Source organism: Pogona vitticeps, chromosome 1, assembly GCF_051106095.1.
Source record: "Pogona vitticeps strain Pit_001003342236 chromosome 1, PviZW2.1, whole genome shotgun sequence".
Taxonomy (NCBI): domain Eukaryota; kingdom Metazoa; phylum Chordata; class Lepidosauria; order Squamata; family Agamidae; genus Pogona; species Pogona vitticeps.
The window spans coordinates 331,967,883-331,995,755 of NC_135783.1; the positions used below are offsets into that span (position 1 = coordinate 331,967,883).

The following is a 27,873-nucleotide window of genomic DNA, read 5'->3' on the forward strand; positions in this document are numbered from 1 at the left end:
TTAAGCCTTTGGGTGCCTTGGGATTTCCGGGGGGGGGGACCTTTAATGCCCCCAAATTGCCACTAAAAGTTCCCATCCAAGAGACAGAATCATGAGTGATTTTCAGGCATTAAAGGCTTCTACCCCCACAGAGGATCCCAAAGGCTTCCCCAGGATAAAAGGGATCTAGAAGGAAGCTTGGACTCAGAGAGGGGGGTGGAATAGGAAATCTTTAATGACTGATAACAACTTGCAGCTGATGACATGATCAGCTTGGATAAGTGTAAAATTATGCCATAGGATTTTGGCCATTGTGTGGGCAATCCCATTATTGTGCGTAATCATGGATGTCACTGCCATAAGGAAATATGGTGCCTCTTAGAAATGGGGGTGGGGAGCACAAACAGGATTTTGTTTAGGCAAAATTCTTATCACATATATTGGACATTAATTTTCTGAGTACTTCTCAAATATATAGCACAGAGATTGTGTTCTTTAAAAAGCCAGGTTTTCTTTCCTGCAGCAGATTTCAACAGTGTTCATTCCATACTGCAGCTGGCAAGAAGAGACAACAAAGTGCCTTTGAATCAATCTTTACTTCTTGTCAGTAGTGGGGTAATCCCTAACTGGGACAATTCCTATTTTTTCTTGCATGTTTCATCTTAAAAAATCTGTTCAGATGCTGAGTTCAAACACCAAATCATCACATTCTTGATTACAGCCCAGCATCTGATTAATTGGTTGTTTCAATAATTAAAACATATGTCTGTAACTCAATAGAGCCTTTATATTATCAGAAAGCACAATCCAAAATTCTGGAGCAGTTTACATGCTTTTGCACTTAATGTTTCTCCTTGATCCTCTGTGTGCAGAAAGGTGAACATTCAGATTCAGATATTCTGCCAAAGTTAAGGAAGCTTAACTAATTTTTTAAAAAAATCTGAACAGATAAAGCATTGTTTTTCCATTGGCTGGCAAACTAATTGAGTGTGCTGTTTAAAGAAATGAAACACAATTGCTTCTTTCTTTGGCCTGCTGAATCGTGGATAGGAGAGTCATTTTTCAAAGCAGAATTCATGAAGGCCAGAAATTAAAAACAAGCAATTCTGAAATACTGTGTGCTGCCCACCACTGATTTAATTTAAAAAGTGATGCAATAACTGCATCAGCGTTGGGGAAACAAAAGAGAGGTCAGAAATCTGATATGTAGGGTGGTCTAAAAGTCTGTTTTAAATCTTAGTAATCTTCGAATTGCAGAGCTGGAAGGGACCCTATGGATCATTGAGTCAAAGCCCTGTCAAGGAGGCACAGTGGGGAATTAAACTCCCAACCTCTAGCTCTGCAGCCAGATGCCTAAACCACTGAGCTATCCAGCAGTTATGTGCCATCATGTTGCCTCCAACATTTAGCAGCCCTATGAATGAGTGATCTCCAAAATGTCTCTGCATTTGGAAAGTGTTCAGAAGCTTTAGTTTGTTCAAAATGCTGGGACCAGACTGCTGACCAAAGCTGGTTACAGGGAGAACCAACATTCATTGTGACAGGTTCACTGTGTACCAGTCTTTTTTGGGCACAATTCAAAAATATTGATTCTGACCTATATACAGTAATTACTTGGGTCTGAATTACTTGGACTAATCTGGGCAGGCTTTTTTCTTGATCTCATCATCTTCACAGGTGTGCTTGGCAAGGACCTGAAAGACAGCCTTTTCAGCCACCTGGCAGGGTCCCCACAGCAATCTTCTGTTTGGTATCCCTAGGGAGCTGCAGGTGGAGGAAGGAACTAAAGGTCCACTTCTACCAGCAAAGCTGCATACAACTAAATATGAACCAGGTCCTTTGCAGGACCACTTGCAATTCCGGGCAGGAAAGATAACAAGGATAGCCCCTTTCACCTACCAACTCTTTAAGTAAATGATACAGGAACTCTAAGGAAAACTTTTAAAATATAGCTTTAATTTTGTTTATCTTCAAAACAGTAGCTGGCTTCACATTGCTGCTATGGAGGTACTTTAGATATTGAATGTAAAGAAAATATACCAAATACTCAGCATTATGTATTTAGGAATGCTCGGCTGCTGTGCAGACGACTTAGGATGAAGGGCCACAAAATACTTCATGCCCATCTCTACTCGCGATGTATGGCTTTGACACATTCCTATATCAATCTGAAAACATCACATTCCATGTTGAAAGAGAGGTTAGCAATTCATATCCAGCTTCTCATCCAAATCCAGAGGAAGCTTCAGATTGTAATCACTATCCTGCCTCTCCAGGATTCATGCATTAGCGTTTCGCTTGGGAAAGAACAAGTTGAGGAAGGAACATAAAATCACAGAATGAAGTTGGAAGGGGCCTAATAAGGCCCCGACTTCAACTCCCTACTCAGTGCAGGAATCCAAATCAAAGCAAATCTGACACACTTGTCCAATTTTCTCTTGAATGTGCCTAACAATGGAACACTCACCACCTCCTGAATTAATTGGTTCCACTGTGGTACTACTTGTAAGAGTTACAAGGTTTTTCCTGTTATTCAGCCTAAATCTGGCTTCCTGTTGCTTGTAAGCCCACTATTGTGTGTCTTGCACTCTGGGATGATCAAGAACTGAAAAGTGGAATACCACTGCCTTGTGGAATCCTGCTGCTTAAAGTGGCCACATGCTTTTAGGGAACAGCCCAATGCTCTGTCCTGCTAGGTCAGTGATGGCGAACCTATGGCATGAGTATCACAGCTGGCACGCAGAGCCCTTTCTGCAGGGATGCAAGCCATAAGTCGCCAGATTGCTACTCCCCCCCCCCAGCCAAACCTCAGGAGGTGGCTGCAGCCACGGTACTGGTGCTTCAACAGGCAGCAGGCCATGAGCAGCTGGCACTGGCGGGAGATCTGGAGTGAGGTCTCGAGGCACCTCTGTGCCCAAGATTCCCACTTCTGCTGCCACTTCCAGTTTGGCACACCACCCACTGGGTTCCGCCCCCCCCCCCAGGTTTGGGGACTTAGGCCCAAAAAGGTTTGCCGCCACTGTGCTAGGTCTTTCTTGAAGGAAAAGCTGGGCATGCAGAGGGAGATTCTCCTGCTGCAGCCATCAACCCTATCTATCTTGTTCCAAAAGAGAAAATGTATGTACAGGCAATTTTGGTCTGATATTACCTTTTGTTCTTGAAGTTAAAAAAAATTCTAAGCAGCCTAGACAATCTCTGCCCACCTCTCCAGCATCATCATGCTTGCCATGATGTGAATTTATTGTCTTTAAATACTTATTATATTTCAAAATTTCTCATACACAACACATTTAAAAATCAGGAAGACCATATCAGATACACACCATTTTATCTAGCTGTTTAAACAAATCAGATATTACAAACAAATAACCACCTTTATGTTAAGTAATAATAAACAGAAAAAAGATTGGCATATTTCTAGTTGCCAAAACAGCCCTGCTTCTTTTGGCTGAAAGTGTCTATACAATACATTTCCAATGACTTGGAGAAAAATATATTCAGTTTTCATCAGGAGTGTCTCTTTTTTCGTCAGGAGTGTCTCTTTGTCCGCTTTAATGGTGGTCCATCAGTACATGATTTGGCATTGACATGATTTTCTTCTTCATCTTCAATGTCCTCATCATCTTCATCACCTTGTTTAAAAAGTGAATCATGTTAGCTAATTTCATAGAGTACTTTCCATATTAATGCTCACCTCAGACATTTCATTCTGCCTGATAAATTTATATATAATTTATCTAATTTACAGTTTTGCTTCTATACTTCCAACACCGGTATCCAACCCTAGCCATTTACTTACAGATGAAGACATTTAAAGTCAAAACCATGGCAAAACAATAATGAAAGTCATCTTTTGTAAAATGCACAGTGAGTTAAGAAAATATATACAGGACTCACAATTTTAAATGTTCACCTAATTTTTAAAAATAAGAAAAAATAAAATAAACAAGAAGTGTCTCTTGAAAGCTGAAACCTATCAAAGTAAGGTCATGTGATGTAAGATTTTACTGTTGTCTAACTTTCAGGGATCTGTTCTACAAGGGGCATTCAAATGCAATCTAAAGTGAAAAATGACAGCTTGCTACAACCTAGAGTCTAGACCTCAGCATTTTTAAAAAAGAGTCGACAAAAAAACCCACTAAATCGTATGACAGCTATGTGACATTGCATAACGAATTACATATTGCAGTACTATTGTTTACTATTGTTAAAGTCACTTTTAAAACTTGAAGTAAAATAAGGAACAGACTGGAAAGATCGCAAAAATAAAAATCCTGCTTCTGGATTTCGCCACAGGGATATGGCTAGACAGGATGCAGCACCCGTTGATGTTTTGGCAGAACTTGGAAAAGTTTCTTTGCTCGACTACTGCTTCCAGAATCATGGGCTTTATTGCCGGCTGAGGGATTCTGGAATTTGTAGTCCAGAAAAGGGATTTGTCCTGAGCCAGAATGCCCGCTCCTTCCTGCTTCCTGAAGGCGGGAATCTAGTATTCCTAAACCCAGTCTGTGGAGCTTCTCACCTTCGAGTCCGGCTCGGTCGCCAGATCCCTGGCCGCTCTCCTGCTCCACGAGAGGGCCCAGCATGGCGGCAACTTGTTCCCGCAACTGAGCCAAGCCGCTGAGCAAGCCCCGCAGCTCTCCCTGCGGCTCGCAACGGACCCGCAACGGCCGCTTCAGCCCATCCCGGTCCGTCAGCTCTGCCCGCAGCTCCATCCCGCCGATTGCGCCGGAAGCAGCCAGCCGGTGAGGCCGAGGGAACGCCCTCCCAACGAAAGCGGAAGCAGAAGGACTCGGAAGTGCTTAGTGGTTCGCAACCCCCCCCAACTCCCGCCCCCCTTTTTTGGCTCCACCCGCTTAGCCCACGCGCCTCGCCCATCCCCCTTTTGCGGGCGAGAGAGGTGGTCACGCGGCTCCTGGACGTAATCACCCAACGGTGTGTGACGTCGCCGTCTCATCCCTTTGCCGTTGTGATTGGCTGTGGGAGCCTCAGGTGACGACGGTCACGTGCAGCGGCACCTTTTCCCCGCCTCCCCTCTCCCTCGAGCTTGGTTCCCTTCTTGCCTCTGCGTCGCGCGCGCTCTCGTGTTCTGCTTCCGGCGCGCGCATGCGGGTGCGTTTAACTTGAGGAGGGCGGTTGAGCGTTTTCCCGCCTTTTTCCTTCCCTGCGTCGACCAGAGGAAAGAAAAGGGAAGCCGTTTTTGAGTCCGTGAGATGGAGAAAGACACCGCGGCTTTCCCTTCTGGCTTGGCTGACAGCCCTGGCGCTGAAGGCGAGGGCGACGACGACGGCGACGACAACAACAACAACAACAGCGGCAGCAGCCACCACCGCGACAACCCCGACGCCCCGGGCGGGGACGAAGGCGAGCGGAGCGGCGAGGAGCCTGTGGTGTCGCTGGCCGAAGTGCTGGCCGAGAACGAGGAGCTCGAGAAGGAGGCGCGGGCCGTCCTGGGCGGGAGCGACCACGAGCGGTGCAGTTACTCCCAGGTGAGGAGGGAGGCCTGGAGGAGAGGGGTGGGGGAGAAGGCGCTCCTCTTTTCCACTCCCCTTCGCAGCAGGGTCGTGGCTATCCCGGCGTTGTGGGTCCCCACCGGTCCTCTCCTTCTAGGCATTATAGCAATTACGCTTCGCCTTAGTTTATATGTAAAACGCCCAGAGCAGACACATTCTGAATGGGCGGTACATAAATCTAATAAATAGATATAAATATTGCCCAGTAAATCAGTCGCACGTAGTGACATGCAATAGAAATGGAAGGAGTAGCCAAATAATTATGCCCCCATTCGAGTGGCCCCTGAATCAAATTTCTTGACATGTGTTTATTTATTTAATTTCTAAACCACTTCCTCTGATCAGTAGTCACTCTGGGTAGTTTACAACAGCACGCAGCATAAACATATAACTCAACCAAACAACAATTAAAATTAATTTAATTAATAGGTCTCCTCCAGACCACTTTCTCTGAATCTTATTCCTTCCTGCCCTGTCACCGCGACCCTGTTTCCCCCAAAATAAGCCCTAACCTGAAAATAAGCCCTAGCATGATTTTTCAGGATGCTCATGATATAAGCCCTACCCAAAAATAAGGCCCAGTTAAGTGAAACCCCACCCTTCACCATCGTGCAGCAACCAGAAGAAGATGACATGGCAGCATTTGAATAAATGTAGACTATTGTACATGAAAAAGATAAAACATGCCGTGAAAATAAGCCCTAATGTGTTTTTAGGAGCAAAAATTAATATAAGACCCTGTCTTATTTTCAGGGAAACACAGTATATCAGTATCTCTCTCAGGTTGGAACAAACTGCATTTCTGTCTGACGTATGTGAATGTATGATCTTGCCGATGCCTTTAAGAATCCCTTTCTTAATAGTACAGAATTTAAGATTAATTGGAAGCTTTTGGTGTGGAACTAAACTGCTATGAGACCATGTAACATTCACGTACTATTTAGCATTTCTTAAGCAATGGTTTCTGTTACAAAGAGAGTCACAAAGAGAGTATGGCTTAATAAGAAGCTGACGGTATATACCAAGATCCAGGTCTATAGAGCCTGTGTCCTGAGCACACTCCTGTACTTCAGTGAGTCCTGGACCCTTTGTGCACGGCAGGAGAGGAAGCTGAACACGTTCCATATGCGTTGTCTCCGACGGATTTTTGGTATTCACCTGGAAGGACAAAGTTTATTTATTTATTTATTTTATTTATATCCCGCTTATCTGGTTGGTTAAGACCACTCTAAATAGTTCTAAATAGAGTAGTCCTAGAACGAGTTGGAGTTTTTAGCATGTATACATTACTGAAACAGCGACATCTACATTGGCTCAGGCATGTTGTGAGAATGGCTGACAGTCGGATTCCGAAAGATCTCCTGTATGGAGAATGAGTGCAGGAAAATTGCCCCAGAGGGAGACCACAGCTGCGATACAGGAATATCTTCAAGCGGGATCTGAAGGCCTTAGGAATGGACCTCAACAGATGGGAAACCTTGACGTCTGAGCGTTCAGCCTGGAGGCAGGCAGTGCAGCATGGCCTCTGCCAATTTGAAGAGAAACTTGTTCAGCAGGCTGAGGCAAAGAGGCAGTACCGAAACCAGCAAAATCAGGGAGCTGGACAGATTGTATTTTTCTCCATTGTTGAAGGGATTGTCACTTTTGTATTGGCCTTCTGAGCCACATTAGACTCTGTTCCAAGACCTGTATTCAGAGCACGTTACCACAGTCTCTCGAGACTGAAGGATATCTACAAAAAAGGTTTCTGTTAATAGTATATTATTTTATTGCATGTAGTTTTGACTTCTCACTGCTGTTTTTTAAATAAATGAGCCATAGTAATGAATACATGCCGCTAATGCTGTCTTTACAGTGGGAGGCAAAATTGTGTTGTGGCCTCTTGCTCCTTGTTGAATCAAGAGTAAATTAAGCAGCCTATCCTATAGTTTAGAATGTGGATGTTTTTAAATGGTGAATTCTCATTTTGATATTCTTTGCATTCTGATTTTTATACTGCTTTTGTCTCTTCAGGGTGCTGTAAAAAGACAAGCCTTATATGCCTGCAGTACTTGTACACCACCAGGAGAAGAACCAGCAGGGATCTGTTTAGCATGCAGTTATGAATGTCATGGAACCCACAAACTATTTGAGCTATATACAAAAAGGTAACCTTGGTTTTAAAATATGATGTTACTCTTAGTTTATTGTGGATTAAGGCATTCAAATGAGTTACAGTGGGGTCTTGACTTAAGAACGGCTTGAGTTAAGAACATTTTGACTTAAGAACCGCTCTCATAGGAAAATATTGACTTGACTTAAGTACTTAGATTTGAGTTAAGAACTGAAAAAAACCCACATGGGAGGCAGGGAAAGTGCAAAAAGTGAACTTTCAGTTAACTGTTGGCCAGTGAAAAGGGTGCTTGTCTGCTTCCTCACTTCTCCCAGTGTTTAGAGAGTGGATTGGGAGACAGTCTTCAGACTGCCTGGTACTGCCTGGACTATATTTTCCCTGCCTTCCCTTAACCTTTCTTGACCTAAGAAAAAAAGAAACAAAGTATCCCCCTCTAGTGGTCGAAGGCGGAATAGCAGCTTCCCATTAGTTTCTATGGACGGAAAAGAGCAGATACGGATTAAATGGTTTTCAATGCATTCCTATGGGAAATGCAGATTTGACTTAAGAACTTTTTGACTTAAGAACCGCCTTCCAATACGGATTAAGTTCTCAAGTCAAGACCCCACTGTACTCTTTTTAAACCCTAATGGCATGCTCTGAAATGCTTGAAGATGGGTAACTGTTGTCTTGTTCATTAATGTATAATAACTCAGATGCAATGTCTGTTCTTTGTTATAGAAACATTTCAGTAGGATTGAATAGAATCATCTGGGCAGTAGTGTAAATTCTCTTGACGTTTTGTAATTGGTAACAAATATACCTTTCATCCAGATTCTGTTAGATTTAGTAGATGTTCACAAAACTAAAGTATAACTGACCTTCTTTTTCTTTTAAGAAACTTTCGTTGTGATTGTGGAAACAGCAAATTCAAAAATTTGCGATGCAAATTACTTCCAGTAAGTATAAAAATATATTTTTAGAGGGAGGTGGTGGCCAAATTACTGCTTTCCTTGTTTAAATTTATGCTTCTCTCCCCCCCCCCAAATAATTTCATATTTATACAATTCTTTGAAAAATGGTAATGTTGGTGTGATATTATTGTTGAATATATTATTGGTCACAATATACTCGCTAGTAATATCTGACCAACATTACTGTTTGGTGAACTGGCTGGATAGCTCAATGAGTTAGGTATCTGGCTGCAGAGCTAAGTCTTGGGAGTTCAGTTCCCTTCTGTGCCTCTAAGGAAAAGAGCCAGTTTGTGTGGCCTTGTGCAAGCTTCACAGTCCCAAGAGTGCCCCAGAAGAAGGAAAAAGTAAACTACTTCTGAGTAATCTTGACTTAGAAAACCCTGAAGGGGGTTGCCATAGGTCATAATTGACCTGATGGCTGCTACTGCAGGTGATGATGAAGATTTGGTGGGCAGTGGTCCTAGTAAGCAGAAGATGTGCCTGCTGCTCTCGCTGGATATGTGTGCACATCCAAAGATATATCTGATCACCTGAGTGAAGGGAGAGTATACAGTACATTAAAAAAGGAAATCGCATCCAGATGAACATTCATATATGTATTTGGTCTGTGCAAAGTAATGTACTGCAAGATATTTTTCCTATACAGTCAGCCCTCGACTTACGAATGGCCCATTTTGACTTACAAACTGCTCTGATAGGAAAATATGGACTCGCCTTGAGAACTTGAATTCGCGTTACTAACAGGGAAAAAAGTGCGGGGAAAGGAAAATGTGAATTTTCAGTTAACGAAGAGGCTGCTTGTTTGCTCACTCATCCAAGTGGTTAGAGAGTGGGAAGAGAGACCTGGGACTGACTGGTATTGTCATTTTAAAATGTAAAATTTAGTTTAAAAGGTGCTTTGTTTGGGTTAAATGGTGCTTGGGTAAAAGGGAGCTCGGTTTGAGTTAAAACCTGCTTGGGTAAAAATGTGCTTGGTTGCTATCTGCTTTTGATTTAAAAGATGCTTGGTTGAAAAGGTGCCTGTTTTGGTGTAAAAGGTGCTTGATTTAAAAAGTGTTATTTTTAAACAGTGTTTGTTCGTTCCCTCCATGGTTTCCTGCCTTTTTTTTAACTTATGCCATCTTAGGTTAGACAAAAGAAAAAATTCTGCCCCTGGTGGTAGGAACGGATAAACCGGCTTAGTTCCCATAGGAACTAATGCTTCGACTTACAAACCGGCCCTCGGCCTAAGAACTAAAATCAGCCGGAACAGATTAATTGGTTTTCAGTGCATTCCTATGGGAAATGCTGATTTGACTTACAAAGTTTTCAACTTACAAACTTCCTTCCGGAATGGACTAAGTTCGTAAGTCGAGGGTTGACTGTAGATTTTGTTTTCTCATGTTTTATTTAAAACACGTTTCCTAAATTTATTCCAGGAGAAGGCACAGGTGAATCCAACAAATAAATATAATGACAACTTCTATGGATTATACTGCATCTGCAAAAGGCCATATCCAGATCCTGATGATGAGGTGAGGCAGTGATTCTTATAGTGATTTATATAAGAAGATGGAAATAATTCTTGCTTGTATGTGATATTTAAATTTCCAATACTTTGATGGGTCATATACAGTTGTGTTCAAAATTATTCAACCCCCAATGCTGTAAAGGGGTTTAGGGACTATAGTGTACATTTGGAATTGTATTCAGAATGAAATCCTACAAGGACGTTTTAAAGAACCAAATGCAACTAAAATAACATAAATTGTTTATGTAATACAGTAGTAAATGTTTCTTTTGTGGTTTCTTCATTGCCACAATTATTCAACCCCTTAAAGACTACCACTCTGAAGAAGAGAGGTTCATTCAGGTGTTTTCGATCAGGTATTGAAAACACCTGTGGATGTCACCGAGCACCAATCAAGCATAATAAGCACCAATTAGGCAGCTTTAAAAGGACTGTGATACTCAGCTCCTTCTAGACATTTACTGGTGTGGTTACAAACATGGTGAAGTCAAGAGAATGGTCCAGGAAGACAAGAGAAGAGGTGATTTGTCTTCACAGGAAGGGCAATGGCTATAAGAAGATTGCAAAGAAGTTAAACATACCAAGAGACACCATAGGAAGCATCATTCACAAATTCAAGGCAAAGGGCACTGTTGAAATGCTACCTGGTCGTGGAAGAAAGAAGATGCTGACTTTGACTGCTGTGCGCTACCTAAAGCGTAGAGTGGTGAAAAGTCCCCGTGTGACTGCTGAGGAACTGAAAAAAGATTTGTCAAATGTGGGTATAGAAGTTTCAGCTCAGACAATAAGGCGCACACTGCGTAATGAAGGTCTCCATGCCAGAACCCCCAGGCGCACCCCCTTGCTGTCTCCCAAGAATAAGAAGAGTCGACTGCAGTATGCCAAAAGTCATGTGGGCAAACCACAAAAGTTGTGGGATAGTGTTCTGTGGACTGATGAAACAAAATTAGAACTGTTTGGGCCCATGGATCAACGCTATGTTTGGAGGAGGAAGAACAACGCATATGACGAAAATAACACCTTGCCTACTGTGAAGCATGGCGGAGGGTCAATAATGCTTTGGGGCTGTTTTGCTTCTGCAGGTACAGGGAAGCTTCAGCGTGTACAAGGTACCATGAATTCTCTTCAGTACCAGGAGATATTGGATGAAAATGTGATGCAGTCCGTCACACACCTGAGGCTTGGGAGACGTTGGACCTTTCAACAGGACAATGATCCCAAGCATACCTCCAAGTCCACTAGAGCATGGTTGCAGAGGAAAGGCTGGAACATTTTGGAGTGGCCATCGCAGTCACCAGACTTAAATCCGATTGAGAACCTCTGGTGGGACTTAAAGAAAGCAGTTGCAGTGCGCAAGCCTAAGAATTTGACTGAACTGGAGGCTTTTGCCCATGAAGAATGGGCGAAGATACCCGTAGATCGCTGCAAGACACTTGTGTCAAGCTATGCTTCACGTTTAAAAGCTGTTATAACTGTAAAAGGATGTTGTACTAAGTACTAAGATTGAATGTCACTTGGGGGTTGAATAAAAACTAATAATGATGTGAGCACAGAGAAGACATTTGTGGTTATTTCATTATAAACTTAAGGTTATATTTCTCTGAACTACAAGTGCCCCTTTCATGTAAATGTAAGCAAGATGACTGAATGATCAAAATCAATGTCAGAATGGCCAAAACATTCAATTTCAGTGGGGGTTGAATAATTTTGAACACAACTGTATATGGTTGTTGTAGGTTTTAAGGGCTGTTTGGCCGTGTTCCAAAGATTTTTCTTCAGACAAAAAGCTGATCCTGCAGCTACAAATGCTCAGCTATCCCACACACTACACCAGAACACAGAGTTCTAACTCCTGTCCTCTGAAGATGCCGGCCAAAGAGACTGGCGAAACAGAAGGAAGAAAAACCTCCAGAACACGGCCAAACACCCCGGAAAACCTGCAACAATCATTGGATCCCGGCTGTAAAGCCTTCGAGAATACAATGCTATATACAGTGGTGCCTCGCTTAACGAGCGCACCGTATAACGAAGAATCCGTATAGCGATCCCTTTTTGGGGATCGCTATACGGAGCTGCCCCAATCGCCGCACTCGCTTTGCGACGATTGGGGCGTCCAGCGGCCATTTTGGAGCTGCCGAACAGCTGATCGGCGGCTCCAAAATGGCCGCCGGACCGCGAAAACATCGCTGGAGGGGTAAGTTTTGGCGCCTATTGGAACGCATTAAACTAAGTTTAATGCGTTCCAATAGGCTTTTCCTGCCCCGTACAGCGATGTTTTCGCATAGCGAAGGTTAATCCGGAACGGATTAACCTCGCTATGCGGGGCACCATTGTATATTTTAAACACATTTTATAATATGCGCAGTGTTACTGATTATGTTGCTTAATACTACAGGTGGTGCATGCTTATAGAAATAGTACTGATGTACTAAAAATAGTGCAAGTGTATGGCGGTTTGATCACAAAACAACAGTTTTATAGTGAGTTTGCTAGAGAAAAAAGATGTCACTCCTTCCTGAAACTGTCATCATTAATTTTTTCAAAAGGCCACCTAGTGCCTTGAATCTTTATTGCTTAAATTTGACTATACTGTAGACACAATGAGTTGCTTACATGTAAATTTGGAAAAGATTTCAAAGTTTCTGCATTTGCAGGGAGGGGACAATACATCTGAGGTTGAAAAAAATCTGTGATGAGGAAGCATAGCCTGTGGCACTGTGGTATCATGCAACCCATTGGTCTCATGAATGGACATTTTTTCAGCTTCTTACAGCCTGCCAATCCAAAAATGACCTGTGTCTGCTCTTGGATATATAATCAGCTTCATATTAGGTAGAGTGGCTCTGAGCCCCCTTAAAAGAAGAAGAAAACAGAAACTAAAAATGCCCATGTGCCATGTGGGCACTTTCTGTTTCCATTTAAAAAAAAGGCCAACAAGGCTGTTTATGACCCAATATAGCGTTTATGGAAGGCAGGATGGGGGCTCAAATTTCCCTCCCAAACCCTCCAGGATTGCTTGCCACTGACTCAAGACTTCATTTGTACACTGTAATTGCTAAGAAGGTTTTTCATAAAGGAATTGAGACCTTAACAACCTACATATTTTACATTGCCACTTTTGAGAGATGTGGAAATGAGTATGCTGCTGACGCAGAGGTGTCTAAAATAGGTGAGATACGAGAATGCAAGTGGTTAATGGATAAGTTGCAGTTTTTTGTACTTGCTTCAATTTTTAAAGCATCTAAAATCTTTCTAAGTTTGAAAGATCAGTGCGTTTTGTAAGACAATGACTCTGTTTTTAGATTCCAGATGAAATGATCCAGTGCATAGTTTGTGAAGACTGGTTCCATGGAAGGGTAAGTGCATCTAATAAAAGGTTGGGAATGTACCAATGACAAATGTAACCTCTTTTGCCAGATATTTCTAAATTGGTTCCTTGCTGTCAGTTTTGATTCGTAATTCAAAGAATTGCATTGATCTCACACACATTTCTCAATAATAATAGAATTCAGGTACAATGGGCCCTCAACTTATGAATGGCAGTAGTTGCACCCGATCTCATCGCAAGTAATACACCCTACTTGCAAATGTGGATTGAGTTACGAACCCAAAGAGGAAATTCAAATTTCCTGCCCTTCCTCACTGCCTTTGGAGCTTTCAAAGGGCTTTCTCCGATATCAGGGGGGTCCCCGCCGCCGCGATCAGTGCTTTCAGAGGTTTCAAAGGACTTTCCCCCGAGGAAGCCCTTTGAAAGCTCCAAAGGCAAGGAGGAAGGGCAGGAAATTAGAATTTCCCACTCTCTCCTTTTTGGCTTCGGAGGTTTCAAAGGGCTTCCTCCGATGTCAGGGAAAAGCCCTTTGAAACCTCCGAAGCCGCCAATTGCGGGGACCCCAGGGAGGTCTCACAGGGCTTGCACGCCACCATGGGAAACATCCCTGGGGGTCCCCGCCGCTGTGATTGGTGCATTCGGAGGTTTCAAAGGGCTTTCCCCGACATTGGAGGGAGCCCTTTGAAACCTCCAAAGGCAGGGAGGAAGGAAGGGCAGGAAATTCGAATTTCCCACCCTTTCTCCCTGCCTTTCTGGCTTCGGAGCCACCAAAGCTCACCCAGTGCCGGGAGGCTAGAGCTGGCCGGGCGTTTGGCCACTTGCCCCCGGCCGCGCGGAGGCAGCGGAGCACCGGCAGGCTTCGAACTGGTAAGTCCTTTAAAAAAAAAAAAAACTTCTGTGTGGGTTTTGGAGAGTGGGTTTGGACTGGGGGGGTTATGTTTCTGTGGGGGTTCTTTGTGTGTGTGTGTGTGTGTGTTTGCAGTCCCAACGTGGGACTTGCTGTTTTTATTTTTAGTTTGGTATTTTTTTGAAATGCTGGAACGGATTCCATTTCCATGCATTTCAATGGGAAATGGTACTTCAACTTACAAACTTTTCGAGGTACGAACGTCCTTCCAGAACGAATTAAGTTCGTAAGTCGAGGGCCCACTGTATTAAACATGCATAGTCAATCTTGTTTGCGGGACACAAATCTCCTTCCTAAATGGGGAGATTTGGAGGCAAGCAGATACCTCATTTGTGCTGTATACTTAACATATAGTTGACAATAATAAAGAGGGAAGGGAATAATTATTGGCTGCTGAGGACTGATGCTTTCCAGTTTTGCTGAAGTGTACATTGGCTGAAATCCTGTTGCCGACCATAATGACTTTCAGTAAGTAGGCCTGTTTGAATCAGTGGAGTTGAACCACCAAATCCCCACTGATTCAGTAGGCATACTCTAGTGCAATATATTGTGCTAAGCAACAGGATTTCAGCCATTTATTTGTAGCTAATATGCTATTGCCTTATGTGTCGGTTTTCTCTTCCCTAGCATCTTGGTACAGTTCCTCCAGATAGTGGTGACTTCCATGAAATGGTGTGTCAGGCTTGCATGAATCGCTGCCCTTTCCTGTGGGCATATGCTGCACAGTTGTCAGGTGGGAAGGATTATATGAATTCCTTTTATCTGGGAGCAGTGACTCAGCCTAGGTAACTGTAATAAATGAGACTGCTATATTCATTTGAATTGTTTAGAAAGTATTACACATGTCCATATAGTTTTAAATATCAATATGAAATGTGCACACTTGGTAATAAGTTTTCTTATCCATGTACATATTTTGCAGTGTTTTAGCTCATGGAAACAATATTTTGTGTTAAACTATCCTTTTTGCTTTATGGTCATGTGAGGAGCAGTCTTTGCATAAATAGCAAACAAAATAAATATTTGCATATGAACTTATAACTGAATGAGTGCCAATGAGTGTACCACTTGGAAAAGAGGTATGGGAAAATTAGAGTGACGAGTAATTTAAAATAATTACTATTTTTCTTTAAAGTTAAATTTGGTGTATAACAATCTTTTACTATTAAATTAGATGAGTAACATTTTGTTTCACATACATACCAATTTTTGCCATGGGTGTTGATCTGTTATAGTTCCTACTGTGACAAAAGTTACTCCTGCAGCTGAAGATAGAGTTAACATTAATGTTGAAGAAACTGAAGAAGTGAAAAAAGAAAATGGTTCAGATCCTCAGGTGAAGACTGAAGAGGAGAAAATAATACAGAACAGTGAACCATCTACAAGTTCTAGCTCTGAATGTTCTAAGGTAAGCAATATATCTGTTTCCTTAGAGGTTATGGCTGAAAGGTGTCATTCTTCTGTTTGAGCTCTGAGAAAGGAGGAGGCTGTTCAGATTTTGTCTGCACTTTTCATGGTTTAACTTTTCATGATTTAAAAGTTACGCAGATTTTCAATAATACCTTCAGAAGATCAAGTTACTGTTGCTCAGCATTGGCCAATATTACTCCTGGCTGCTCCACTGCTGCAACATGATTGAATTGATGGTGGAAATAGATCAGATTTCATGCAGCCAGATATGCAAGCTTCTGACGGCTGAGTTTGCATATGCGTGCTACTGGAAAATGCAGCATGGTTTTGTGTCCACTAGGCAAGCTGGGAGATAGTTGCAGTCTTAATCCCTTTCTTTGTATTTTGGGCCTTGAATTCAAGTTTAGCTCAGTATATATAACCCATTTATTGGAATTGAAAGAATAAAACTGACATTTTATATTGTAGAATGCATCTACTTGCAAGCTGCAGGAACTTCAAGCCAAGCAGTGCCTAAAGATGAACACAGCCACATTCTGGCCACACAACTGGAGGAGCAAATTGTGCACCTGTAAAGAATGTTTGGTATATATATGCATATATACATTTTGTTTAAATCTTTATTCTTTGTGTTTCTTCTACAAAGCAGGTAGACTATACATGCTGAATGGAAATGGAAACATTGAAAAGGCATTAATATGTTTTAGGTAGACATTGTTTTTAAGAAACAATAACATAGGCAACTTCCAGAAAGAATGGTAGTCCATTTTTTTCTATTAGAGTTTAAAACTCTGTTTATTCAGTCACCATTAAGCCTGTCTTTCCTGACCACCCAGACCATTCTGGATGCTTATGGGAAAGGTATCGTTTGCAGGAGGCTTTCTTTTGATTGCTGCCATGTTTGCTCTTGCCTCCAAACTAATTAGGTTTCTCTTTCTAGTTCTCAGCTTTTCGTAATGTTATTTTTGTTCTTTCTTGTCTTGTGCAAAAGATTACCAAATCCTGCTTTTGTGCCGGTGCTGCTTTTGCCGTCATTTAAAGATATTTAGAAAATGTTTTGGGTGTTTTTGTTTTTGTTTTTTAAACAGAAATGAAACATTGTGGAGGCAAAAATGCTGGACAGATCAATTTGTGCAGTGAAAACAAACCTTTTATTTTTTTTTTCAGAAAATATATTCTGATCTTGAAGTTTCTTTCTTAACTGATGAATGTGATACAGTCTTGGCTTATGAGAATAAAGGGACAAGTGACCAGGAAGCAGACAGAAGAGATCCTCTAATGGATACACTCAGCAGTATGAATAGGGTCCAGCAGGTAGAACTGATTTGTGGTAAGTATTTGAAATTTGATGTTGAATGTAAAACTGAAGTATCTCATGCAAGTTATTTAACTTACCTCTATTCATAGGTTTGTTATTTGATGTTTATAGTAGTGAGTTGGGAGAAGTTGGAACAGTTGACTTTTTATCTTGGTGTTATCTTTTAGTGCCAACACAGATGCATCACACACTTAGACCATCTGAAATTCTGACTAGTAGAAAATTTAGTCTTGTTTAAGAGATTTCACTGGGCATTTCCCACATATGTTTTAACATAACTTGACCATCTCTTCCTACTTTTATACTCAGACTTTTTCCTCCTACCGGTTGTTCTGTGTTCACTTGATTTTAGTATTGATTTATAACACAAAGGCAAGAATCCTATTGCCTGTTTTTGCTTGCATAAGGGAATTACATTGGTCTTGGTGGCACATTATGCTTAATAACAAAGTGTTGGGTGTGTTAGTGAGCATGTTCCAAATCAAGCAATTGGCATTGTCCCTGGAAAGTAACAAACACCTCAGTAATACATGGCAATTTGCTGTGAAGACTCGTGTGATTTCCTTTAAGCAAGCATAAATTAGCAATTAGCCACTGTGTGTCTTAATTTTTAAAACATCTTTTACGTTACTGTGACCAGAATCCTGAGAACAAACATAGAGCATAACAGCTGTACATTTGATTCTTGTGATCTCTGTCTTGCAGTAAACACAAGCTGGAAAGTGCTCTATTTGACAGCAAATGGGGCCTTTCACTTGTGCAAAAGAGCAACAAATACCAGTTGCTCAATCAGCATAGAAAATAAGTATGCAAACAGAAACCCATTTGGGGAGAAAAAAAATAAAATTTGGGGGACTATAGATAAAAAATTTAATATAGAGGGACTATAGATTTCTAAAGGATGTTGTAAGGTTAGAAGGTATTTAAGTAACAAACATCCTTGTTAGGAAACTGAGGCTTTGCCCATTAGAAATTGTTTTGCTTGTTATGTAAGAAATAATAGTAGGAAATAGGTCAGTTTTCTAGTATCCATATATTATACCAACAGCATCTCAGTCTCCTTGGAGTTCAGTAACTCACTAGAGGGGACTATATTGGTTCTATTTGTGTTTGGATTTTTCAGGAATGTTTTTTAGCAGGACTTTTTTTAAATGAACATTAAAAGAATTATTTTGAGCCAGTCAATGAGTATAGTTGGAATTTTGAGTGTTCTCACAAAATGATTTGCCAGTACACAAAATAGATTCATTAGAATACTCATTTCCCAAAGGAAGATGGGTAAGGTGGAGAGAAACGTAGCATGGCCAAAACTAGATTTATGATAAGTTTGCAATTGAGATCCAACAGACAATAACACTCTTCTGAACTCAGGTTTTCTCCTCCAATGGCCCTTTCATGGAGGGAGAATTGAGGAGGCCCAAAGACAAATAAAATGGCCAGAAACAGTAGAAGGCAGAAGTATGGTTGAAACTCAAGCCTTATGAGGAAAGAATGAAAGAACTGGGTATGTTTAGTCTTGCGAAAAGACTGAAGGGAGATATGATAGTACTTTTGAAATATTTGAAAGGCTGTCAGAAAGAGGAGGGACAGGATATGTTCTCAATCATCCCAGAATGCAGGACAGGCAACAATGGGCTCAAGTTACAGGAAGACATAACTGTTAGAGCAGTATGGCAGTGGAACCAAGTACCTCAAGAGGTGGTAAGTGCTCCAACACTGGAGGCATTCAGAAGAAATTTAGACAGCCACCTGGCAGATATCCTTTGATTTGTATTCGTGCACTGAGCAGGGGGTTGTACTCGATGGCCTTATCAGTCCCTGCCAACTTCATGAGTCTGAAAACGCAAAATGCTATATTTAGTACCATGAAGCACAACTAATACATGCTTAACAGAAGGCATAGTGGTGATGCTATAAAAATGCTACCCCTCCCAACCATGCAAAACATAATGAAGTGACAAACAAGTGAAACGCTCTCCAAACCTGCTCATCCACCCCGGCAACATGACCAAAATATTCTCATTCCCTACCATTCTCTCTCTACTCCCTAGGATCCTGCAGGATGTTCCCATCACATACCTCTTACCTTTTTCTGCTCAATCGCACAAGCTTCAAAACAAAACAAAAAAGCAAAACATATGGATAAGGAAACTTGGAGTATGCCATGGGATGTGTCTGGGCACGTTGGTGTCCTTTTGTACCAGACTGACAACCTCAAATTTAGACCTAGTAACAATCCTGGAGAATTACAGTTCTCAAAATTGATTCATATATAGGTCATATTAAAATAAATACAGTGTGCCTCGCTTAACAGGCGCCTCGTTTAATGACGAATCTGCATAGGAATTCCATTTTTGCAATCGCAAAAGCGATCGCATTGCGATGTTTTTGATGGTAAAACATCGCTTTGCGATGATCGGTAAGCTGTTTTGCTTACCGATTTTCGCATAGCAGTGTTTTTAGAACAGCTGATTGGTGGTTCCAAAATGGCCGCCAGGTAAAAAATGGCCGCCCGCTTTGTTTTTGTTTTTGCGCCCATTCCTCGCTTTCCGGGCAGTGAAAATGATGGCCGTATGGAGGATTTTCGCATAACGGTGAGTTTTTTGCCCATAGGAACGCATTAAACGCGTTTTAATGCATTCCTATGGGCTTTTTCTCCCCGAATAGCGACGAATCCGTATAGCGACGATTTTTCTGAAACGGATTATCATCGCTATGCGGGGCACCACTGTATATGTTAGAGGCTTAAAAAAACAAGGAGAAAAGGAAACAATACAGCTAAAATAGTGAGCTTTCGTTGGAACCAACTTAGACAGGTATATTACAGTAAGGAGTTTACTCACTGAAATAAAAGTACAAATGCAATCCAACTTTTTAAAATTTTGTCCAGAATACAATGATCTGAAGACAGAACTGACAGACTACTTGAGAAGATTTGCAGATGAAGGAACAGTGAGTATATATCTTTATATTCAATTGACAGTTATTAAGGTGTTCTTGGAAAACTGGAAAACAACCGACTCCAGTAGCAGCCACAGATGATTGCATAAATGTGTGAAGAATTAAATTAGCAAGCAGCAAGTGTGCAAACAGGAAAGTGTGCAACATCTGTAGACACCTATGTTTCACTCACCTGGAGAAGGGCCTACCCCCATGGCTTGCATGGCCTTTTTCAGCCTCTGCTTTCTTTTTTGGTATATAAAAAAGGAAGCTGTGGCAGTGTTTCCTAGGAGGCACCTCGGTAGAGCCTAATGGGCAGCAAGACTAAAACCTGCAGAGCAGTGTTAGATGGAAAGTGATGTTAATTGATGAGAATTATTTTGACATCTCATGTTACATTTATCTAAAATAATGTATTTAATATTTGTGTCCTATGTATGAAGTTACTATCTAATGGAATCTCTATGAAACAATCCCCCCTTCACTATACACAACAAATGTAGTTGAAAGTGATGGTGCCAGGAGAGGCCAGAACATCTCCAACTAGAATTTAATGTTTTCTGCTTTGACCCCCTTATTGTGGAACAAGCGAACATTGGTGGTTTGCCGGTCACCATCCTTTCTCACATTTAGAAAGATGCTAAACACTGGACTCTTTAGGACAGATTGCAAATGTTGAGGCACACACCTTTCTTTTAGAACAGCCCTTAGCTTTTCATTACACACAAAGTCCTTTGTGCAGTCTATATACCATGTACCCGCGTTTCCCAGCCTTGAATAACTAAGATGTTCTATTGCGGTTTCCAGAAGCTTTCACCACCCATTGTGCTTGGGGTTTCTGGGAGTTGCAGTCCAAGGACACCTGGGTTATCCAAGGTTGGAAGCCAGTGCCTAGACTGATTTTCTGTAATTCTTATGTATAGTTCCAGTGTGATCTCTATTGGCTCTTCTCTTCCAAATTTTATCCCAGTCAGATAGTGTGTTCCCCTGTTCATCTTTCAGCATCCCTAATCTTGGTTTCAATTTCCCTTCGATTTCTTGGATCTTATGGAAGGGATCTCTTGTTTTTCCTCCTTTGTTGATTTCTTCAATTATTATAATAGTTCTCTTTGTCTCTAAATGATTGTTGCTAAGAAGTTGCATTTCAGATTTTGATCTTATTTCTGAAACCTTTTACTTTTGCTTCTCACCTCTTACTAAAAAATTTTCAGTATTTATTGGTCCTCAGTTCTTCTGTTTCACAGTCAGTTCAGCAAGTTCGTGTTTAGTAATACAAACCTACTTTTAATATGGAATTTAAATTCAAAAGAAATATCATTCAAATTATGTTTTGACATTTAATCTTTTTAGTATTCTTCAGCTTTACCATGTTTTTTTTCCATACTAGCAGTTTGAGGTCAGTACCACTGTTTGTTTTTTATCTTGTTATGGCAAAGAGAATACAGTTCATCTGCTACTTCCTATTATGTATTTTATTTTGGTATCTGGTGATGTCCATGTGTGTAGTAATCCATTCAGTTGCCTGAAACATATTTTTCCAATAAACAGGTTGTTGGCTTCACAGACTTGTCCTGCTTTGTTTCTGACTCCTGAGCCAACAACATGTGGTTCTGCTTTGCTTCTTACTTTTGTGTTCCAGTCACATATGACCATCAGCAATGCTGTTTTGGTGTATGTATGATCAGTTTCCTCATGGACGCTGGCATAAATGCTTTCAATTTCTTCTTTTTCAGTATCGGTAATTGCAGTATAGGCATGAATTATGGCTAATTGGTTACTTTTCCTATATGTCTGATTGGTATTGTTTGGTCAGACTTTGCATTATATCCCCTAACTATTGCAATATATCTTGCCTTAGTATTAGAGCTACAGTGTTTTTTCTGAGGTTGTCATTTCCAGACTAGAACATCTTGTAAATGTCAGACTAAAAAAGCCCCAGTCCAGTCCACTTTAGTTTGTTTACACCAGGTTTCTGGAATGTTTAAACATTCATTTCTTCTTTTATGGGTCTGGGTTTACTTTGATTCATACTTGTTACTTCCATGATTCAAGTATATGTCTTGTCTAGTATCGGACTTTTGTTTTGTCTCTGCATCAACTATTTTTGGCTTTAATCTGATTGCTTCTTTAGCAACAAAGCTATTTGTACTTGCCTTTTATTCTTCCACAGTAACTGATTGAGTATCTTCTGATCTGGGAGTCTCATTTTAAAGTACTCTCTTATTTGATTTTGGATTGTGTCATTGTGGGGTTTTCAAGGTATGAAATATTCAGAAGTGGTTTCTGAATAGTGCAGTTAAGAGGCCCAAATCATAAGATTTCAGCCGATGTGCCACTTTTTTTCTTTTAAGGCTGTTAGTATTTTAGTGATGATTTTAAAATGTTTTAATTTTAATTGCCTTTTGATAACATACTGGCTGAAAATATTTTGCAGTTATCCAAATGGTGTTAACTTTTAGGGGCAAATTGCTGTAAGTTATGAAATTTCTTAAGACCATATTTGCTGTATACTAAATTGGGTGACTCAATGTGCAACAGATAATGTCTGTGGAGATTTCTTAACTTAGAGTAATTTGCTTCCAAAAGTTAAACTGTTTCCAATAACTGTACAACAGGATTTCAGCCTATGAATTTAAGTCTATTTCAATGTTTGTATTTTATTGTATTTTAATTCCCTGTTATTTTTAATTGTATTGTTAAGCCTTCTTGGGTCCCAGTTCTGGGGAAGAGGTGGCATTGATATGAATGAATAAGCTAAAGAGAGAATTATAAGCTGATAAACTCTGTAAATTATATACAGTGGTGCCTCGCTTAGTGATTGCCTCGTTTAACGATGTATTTGCTTAGCAATGAGGTTTTAGGAGCGATCTTGCGCTCCGTTTAGCGATGTTTCCAATGGGGGAATTTCACATAGCTATGTTCGGGACCTTGCTTCACTTAATGATGACAGTTTAGGTCCCCCTGTTTTGCTTAGCATTGTTTTTGACAGCTCCGTTTTCGCTATTTTTAAAAGGTGTTAAATTGTTTAAAAGGGTTTAGAGTGCTTGAAATCGTTAGTGCACTTAATAAACCCTTTGTTAACCAAATTTGGCTTCGTTCTGACTCTTTTTGAATTTTTGGTTATTTTTTTTCTCCCCCATTGAAATACATTGAAAAGGTTTCAATGCATTCCAATGGGGGAACCGCGTTTCGCTTAGCGATGTTTCCTATGGTGATTTTCGCTTAAGGACAGCAATCTGTTTCCATTGGAATGGATCATCCGGTTTTCAATGCATCTCTATGGGAAAACGCGTTTTGCTTAGTGATGTTTTCCCATAGCGATGAATTTTTTGGCACCAATTAAAATTGTTAAGCGAGGCACCACTGTAGAATGAAGTAATGAAGGCCAATCCTGGCATATTCTTGTTTGTTCTGTTCCTTTCTTCCTCCATGGTTTTCCTCTCTCTGAGACAGTGCTAACTTCCCATTGTTCAATTTTAACCATTTAGCATACCTGCTTGAAAATCAGAGATCTTGGTGTAGGAGCTTTTGGTTGCTCTTATTTAGTGAAGATGAAGAAGCACTCGGCATATGATCATTGTCTCTCTGTTTATTATTAATACTTGACTTCCAAAGCCATCAGTTATTTAAAGATGTTCCAGAAAAGTTTAACTCAAGTTGAGCAGAGGAGTAGATAAAGACGAAAAAGAAATGTAAGAGCTATGTAACAAGAAAACTGTTATAAAGCAGCACTAGCTATTGGACACCTTAATTTTTAGGTCTTTTGCTTTCCAAGCCTCAAAAGAGCCCCAGAAGGTGGCGATTTTGCCCCTTCTGGCCCCCGGGGGAGGCAGGGTGAGTCTCCAAAGGGTCCTAGAACACACCCTAGGACCCTTTGGAGACTCACCCTGCCTCCCCTGGGCGACAGAGCGGGCAAAATAGGCAGCTTCCAGTACCTTTTCTGAGCCTTTTGAGGCTCAGAAAAGGTCCTGGAAGCTCCTGATTTTGCCCCCGCTGTCCTCGTGGGGGGGGAGCCTGGCAAGGGTCCTGGGAGGCTCCCTTGGACCCTTGCCACGCTCCCCCACCCCCCCATGGGGCCGGGGGGGTAAAATCGCCAGCTTCTGGGAGTGTTTGGAGGCTCCCCAAGCCTCCAAACACTCCCAAAAGCTGGCGATTTTACCCCCCTGGTCCCGTGGGGGGAGGGTGGCAAGGGTCCAAGGGAGGCTCCCTTGGACCCTTGCCACCCTCCCCCCACCCCCCACGGAGCCGGGGGGGTTAAAATCGCCAGCTTCTGAGAGTGTTTGGAGGCTTATCAAGCTTCCAAACACTCCCAGAACCTGGCGATTTTGCCAGTGCTGGCCCCGTGGGGGGGTGGGGGAAGGGTGGCAAGGGTCCAAGGGAGGCTCCCTTGGACCCTTGCCACCCTCCCCCCACAGAGCCAGGGGGGTAAAATCACCAGCTTCTGGGAGTGTTTTGAGGCTCGGGAAGCCTCAAAACACTCCCAGAACCTGGCGATTTTGCCAGTGCTGGCCCGTGCGTGGGTGGGAGGAGCATCGCAAAGATCTGAGTGAGCTTCCAGGACCCTTGCGACGTTCCCCCCACCTGGAAACTGGCGATTTCGCCGGTGCTGGCCCCGTGGGGGGTGGGGTGGGGGAGCCTCGCAAGGGTCCTGGAAGGCTCACCCGGACCCTTGCGACGCTCCCCCCCCCACGGGGCCAGCAGCGACGAAATTGCTGCATTCACACCATTAGACGCACTGACTTCCCCACCCACATTTTGGAGGGGGGAAAGTGCGTCTTATGGTGCAAAAAATACAGTAAGTGGGACAAGAGAAGCAATGGGACAGCTCTTTAGCTTCCCAGAACATTATGAACATCTAATTTAAAATAAAGTACAAATGGAAACTCCAATGTGAAATTGTTAAATTGCAGATCATTTAGAGCAGTGTTTCTTAACCTTTGTTACTTGGATGTTTTTGAACTGCAACTCCCAGAAACCCCAGCCAGCACAGTTGGTGGTGAAAGCTTCTGGGAGTTGCAGTCCAAAACTCCTGAGTAACCCAAGGTTAAGAACCAGTGATTTAGAGCAGTGGTCCCCAGCCTTGGGCCTCCAGATGTTCTTGGACTTCAACTCCCAGAAATCCTGGCCAGCAGAGGTGGTAGTGAAGGCTTCTGGGAGCTGTTGTCCAAGAACATCTGGAGGGCCAAGGTTGAGGATCACTGATTTAGAGGATCACTTATATGAGAAGTGGCCTTGATTTGGGTGAAAGTGCCTTTGTAGAGCAAATATTCCAGAAACAGTTGCCACTGGCTAAAGTGTGTGTGTTTGTTTGTTTAAACAAACTTGTATACTGCCTCATAGTGCATACACTGGGCAGTTCACAGCATACAGAAATCACGTAAAATAAGAAAAAAAATAACCATACAATGAAAATCATAAGTAGTTAATCCTCTATTTTAACTACTGTTTAACCTATGTCTAAATAGAATTAAACAACTTAAAACAGATTTGAACATCTCCTGTAGAGAAAAGCACTAGTAACAGGTGGCTTTACAAACCTTTTTAAAAATGAGAGGGAAGGTGCCTGGCAAGCCTCTCTTGGGAGCTTGTTCCAAAGGGAAGGAGCCATAACCAAAAAAAATGGTTCCTAATATTAATTCTTTTGGTGTCCTTAGTTGTCACTATTTTTAACATCATGAACTGTGAGGAGTGGGTGGAATGGGTAGCTGTTTGTAGGAGAGACATTCCAACAAGTATCATGTACCTAAATTGTTAAGATTTTATAGGTAATGAGCAACACCTTGAATTGAGCATGGGAACTAACAGGGAGCCAGTGAAGGTGTGCCAAGATAGGTGATATGTCTTCCCAACAGTGTAGGATCCTCCTCTTTTCCAGATTCAGTTTCAGTTTGTTGGCCCTTTCCCAGTCCATTATTGACACTAGACAACACTCAAGGACATGAACCCCATCACATGCAGATAAAGCAAAGGAGCGATAAAGCTCTATATTATCCATATATTGATGGCAGCAAACTCCAGATCTCTGTATGAGCAGCTTCATATAGGTATTGAAAAGCATTGGGGGAAACTGTAACCTCACCAAGCTGTACCATCTGAGATTGGCTGTCAAGGAAGGACTGGAGCCAACAAAGGATGGAGCCCTCAGATATCAAAAGAATATTGTGGTCGGCAGTATCCAAGAGAACCACCCCGTCTTCCTTTCTCAGGATATCATCTTGCAGGGTGACCAGTGGAGTTTCAGCTTCATTGTGTAGCCTAAACCCTGATTGAAATGGATCTAGGCTATGTTTCATGCATAGAAATAAACTGTAGTCTATAAAAACTTAACATTATAAATCCATTTAATTGTCACATATTTCCATATATTAAAATCATTGCTGTATTGGTTTCATTCATTTTCACTTACTCTTGTTTGCCAACAGGTTGTTAAGAGAGAGGATATTCAGCAATTTTTTGAAGAATTCCAATCTCGAAAGAGGAGAAGAACAGATCGGATGCAGTACTACTGTAGCTAGATCACCTTGAAAGTCTTAAGGAGAAGCTTTTTCCTCCTCTGCTAGCTTTTTATGCATCTCTTAGTTTAATCCAATTTATTTATCTTGGCTTCTGTCCTACAAGAAAGTTTTTCTTGCTTATCCATCTTAAACATGTTCTGATTTCATGCCTGAAAAGTAACAAGATCATGGATTCTCACAATGTCACTCGTTTTGTGTTAAAGAAGAGTGGAGTGGTTAGTATATAACTAGAAAGGGATCAAAATCCTCCTAAGCTGCTATGATGAAAGAATTATTCATAGGGGAAAGCCTACATGAATGTCCTTGATAGATCAGTGTTCAGCATTCACATAAACATCTCAGTTTTAATATGGCAGTTCATAAATGCTCAATGTAAGTGTATTTTTATTCATTTTTGGTACAAAGCATGATGTTCGCTATTGCTGTTAGATAAGGCTTGAAGGCTCAAAATGTGAATTATTGAACCTGTTGCAGAAGAACTTTTAGATAAAATTATAAACCAATGACTGTTCTTTAGACACAGTACATATTTCAGACAGTAGTTCTTTGATGGAAAATAATGTACAGAATATTTTTTTTAGTGAAATTACTTACAATATATGTTAATCTCCTGCCTGCACAGACTGTAAATAAACTGCTCTCTGTTGGATGGGTGGTATTATTAGATTAATACTTTTTTTTAGAATGCAAAGAATCTGGAAGTTTATATAATTGTTCTAGTTTGTAAATGTTTAATTGGGGTTGCTGTTTACCAAACTGTAAAATAAGAAGCTTTCACCTTTGATAATAAACTCAACCCAATAGTACTGCAGAGGGTTTCTGCACCAGTGATCAGATATTGGTTAACATGGTCATCTTCCTAACTACTCAGGCAAATAATTCTGTATGATTCATAGCACTCACATTTTGTGTACTTTCACATCTTAATAAAATGGTTGTCATTAGTGATGTAGTGATGTCTGATGAATTTTGGAATGATGGGAAATAGCTTAAATATTAAGCCACAATCTCTGACTTTTTCTGCAGCATGAGTCTGGTTCATTTAGAGCTGCCCCTCACCACTTGCCCACACATACTGTCTCATGAGAAAATGGGTATTCCTCAGCCTTTCACTTCATCTTGAACCATTACTAAGAATGTCCTAATAGAAAGCTATTGTATGTTGTCACTTTGCAACCTTTAAGAACAATGTAGAAACCATTCAATATAGACTTTGCAACATGGAGCTTTAAAAAAAGAAAATTCAAGTTATGGTGTACATACTCATACATTCCTGAATCAGTAATCCTGAGATTTTGAGGAAAGGAAGAACTGACTGGTAGAATGCATTTGGAGTGAATCAATCCTTGTACAGGCTTTCTGAGAAATGCCCAGTTAAAAGATTCAG

General features: G+C 41.3%; 2 protein-coding genes across 2 annotated transcripts; one reads left to right on the forward strand and one right to left on the reverse strand.

Annotated features, from left to right (window-relative positions):
- Positions 1–3,290: 3,290 nt before the first annotated feature.
- On the reverse strand, positions 3,291–4,761 carry GON7 (GON7 subunit of KEOPS complex). Its single transcript, XM_020802213.3, has 2 exons — positions 4,502–4,761; positions 3,291–3,611 (listed from the first exon to the last, which is right to left on the reverse strand). Exons 1-2 carry the CDS (start codon positions 4,692–4,694, stop codon positions 3,508–3,510), a joined length of 297 nt encoding a protein of 98 aa, XP_020657872.3. The 5' UTR covers positions 4,695–4,761; the 3' UTR covers positions 3,291–3,507.
- A 291-nt stretch (positions 4,762–5,052) lies between these two features.
- UBR7 (ubiquitin protein ligase E3 component n-recognin 7) lies at positions 5,053–27,430 on the forward strand. The gene is made up of 11 exons (XM_072986597.2): positions 5,053–5,468; positions 7,506–7,639; positions 8,483–8,543; positions 9,977–10,072; positions 13,371–13,424; positions 14,931–15,036; positions 15,539–15,711; positions 16,182–16,298; positions 16,881–17,043; positions 19,922–19,983; positions 26,394–27,430. Exons 1-11 carry the CDS (start codon positions 5,193–5,195, stop codon positions 26,484–26,486), a joined length of 1,335 nt encoding a protein of 444 aa, XP_072842698.2. The 5' UTR covers positions 5,053–5,192; the 3' UTR covers positions 26,487–27,430.
- Positions 27,431–27,873: the final 443 nt, after the last annotated feature.

Coding starts and splice junctions, on each gene's coding strand:
- UBR7 (XM_072986597.2), top strand. CDS start 5,193: ATGGAGAAAGACACCGCGGCTTTCCCTTCTGGCTTGGCTGACAGCCCT. Junction 7,640..8,482: donor TTTGAGCTATATACAAAAAG/GTAACCTTGGTT, acceptor TTTTCTTTTAAG/AAACTTTCGTTGTGATTGTG. Junction 13,425..14,930: donor AAGACTGGTTCCATGGAAGG/GTAAGTGCATCT, acceptor TCTCTTCCCTAG/CATCTTGGTACAGTTCCTCC.
- GON7 (XM_020802213.3), bottom strand. CDS start 4,694: ATGGAGCTGCGGGCAGAGCTGACGGACCGGGATGGGCTGAAGCGGCCG. Junction 3,612..4,501: donor CGACCGAGCCGGACTCGAAG/GTGAGAAGCTCC, acceptor TTTTTAAACAAG/GTGATGAAGATGATGAGGAC.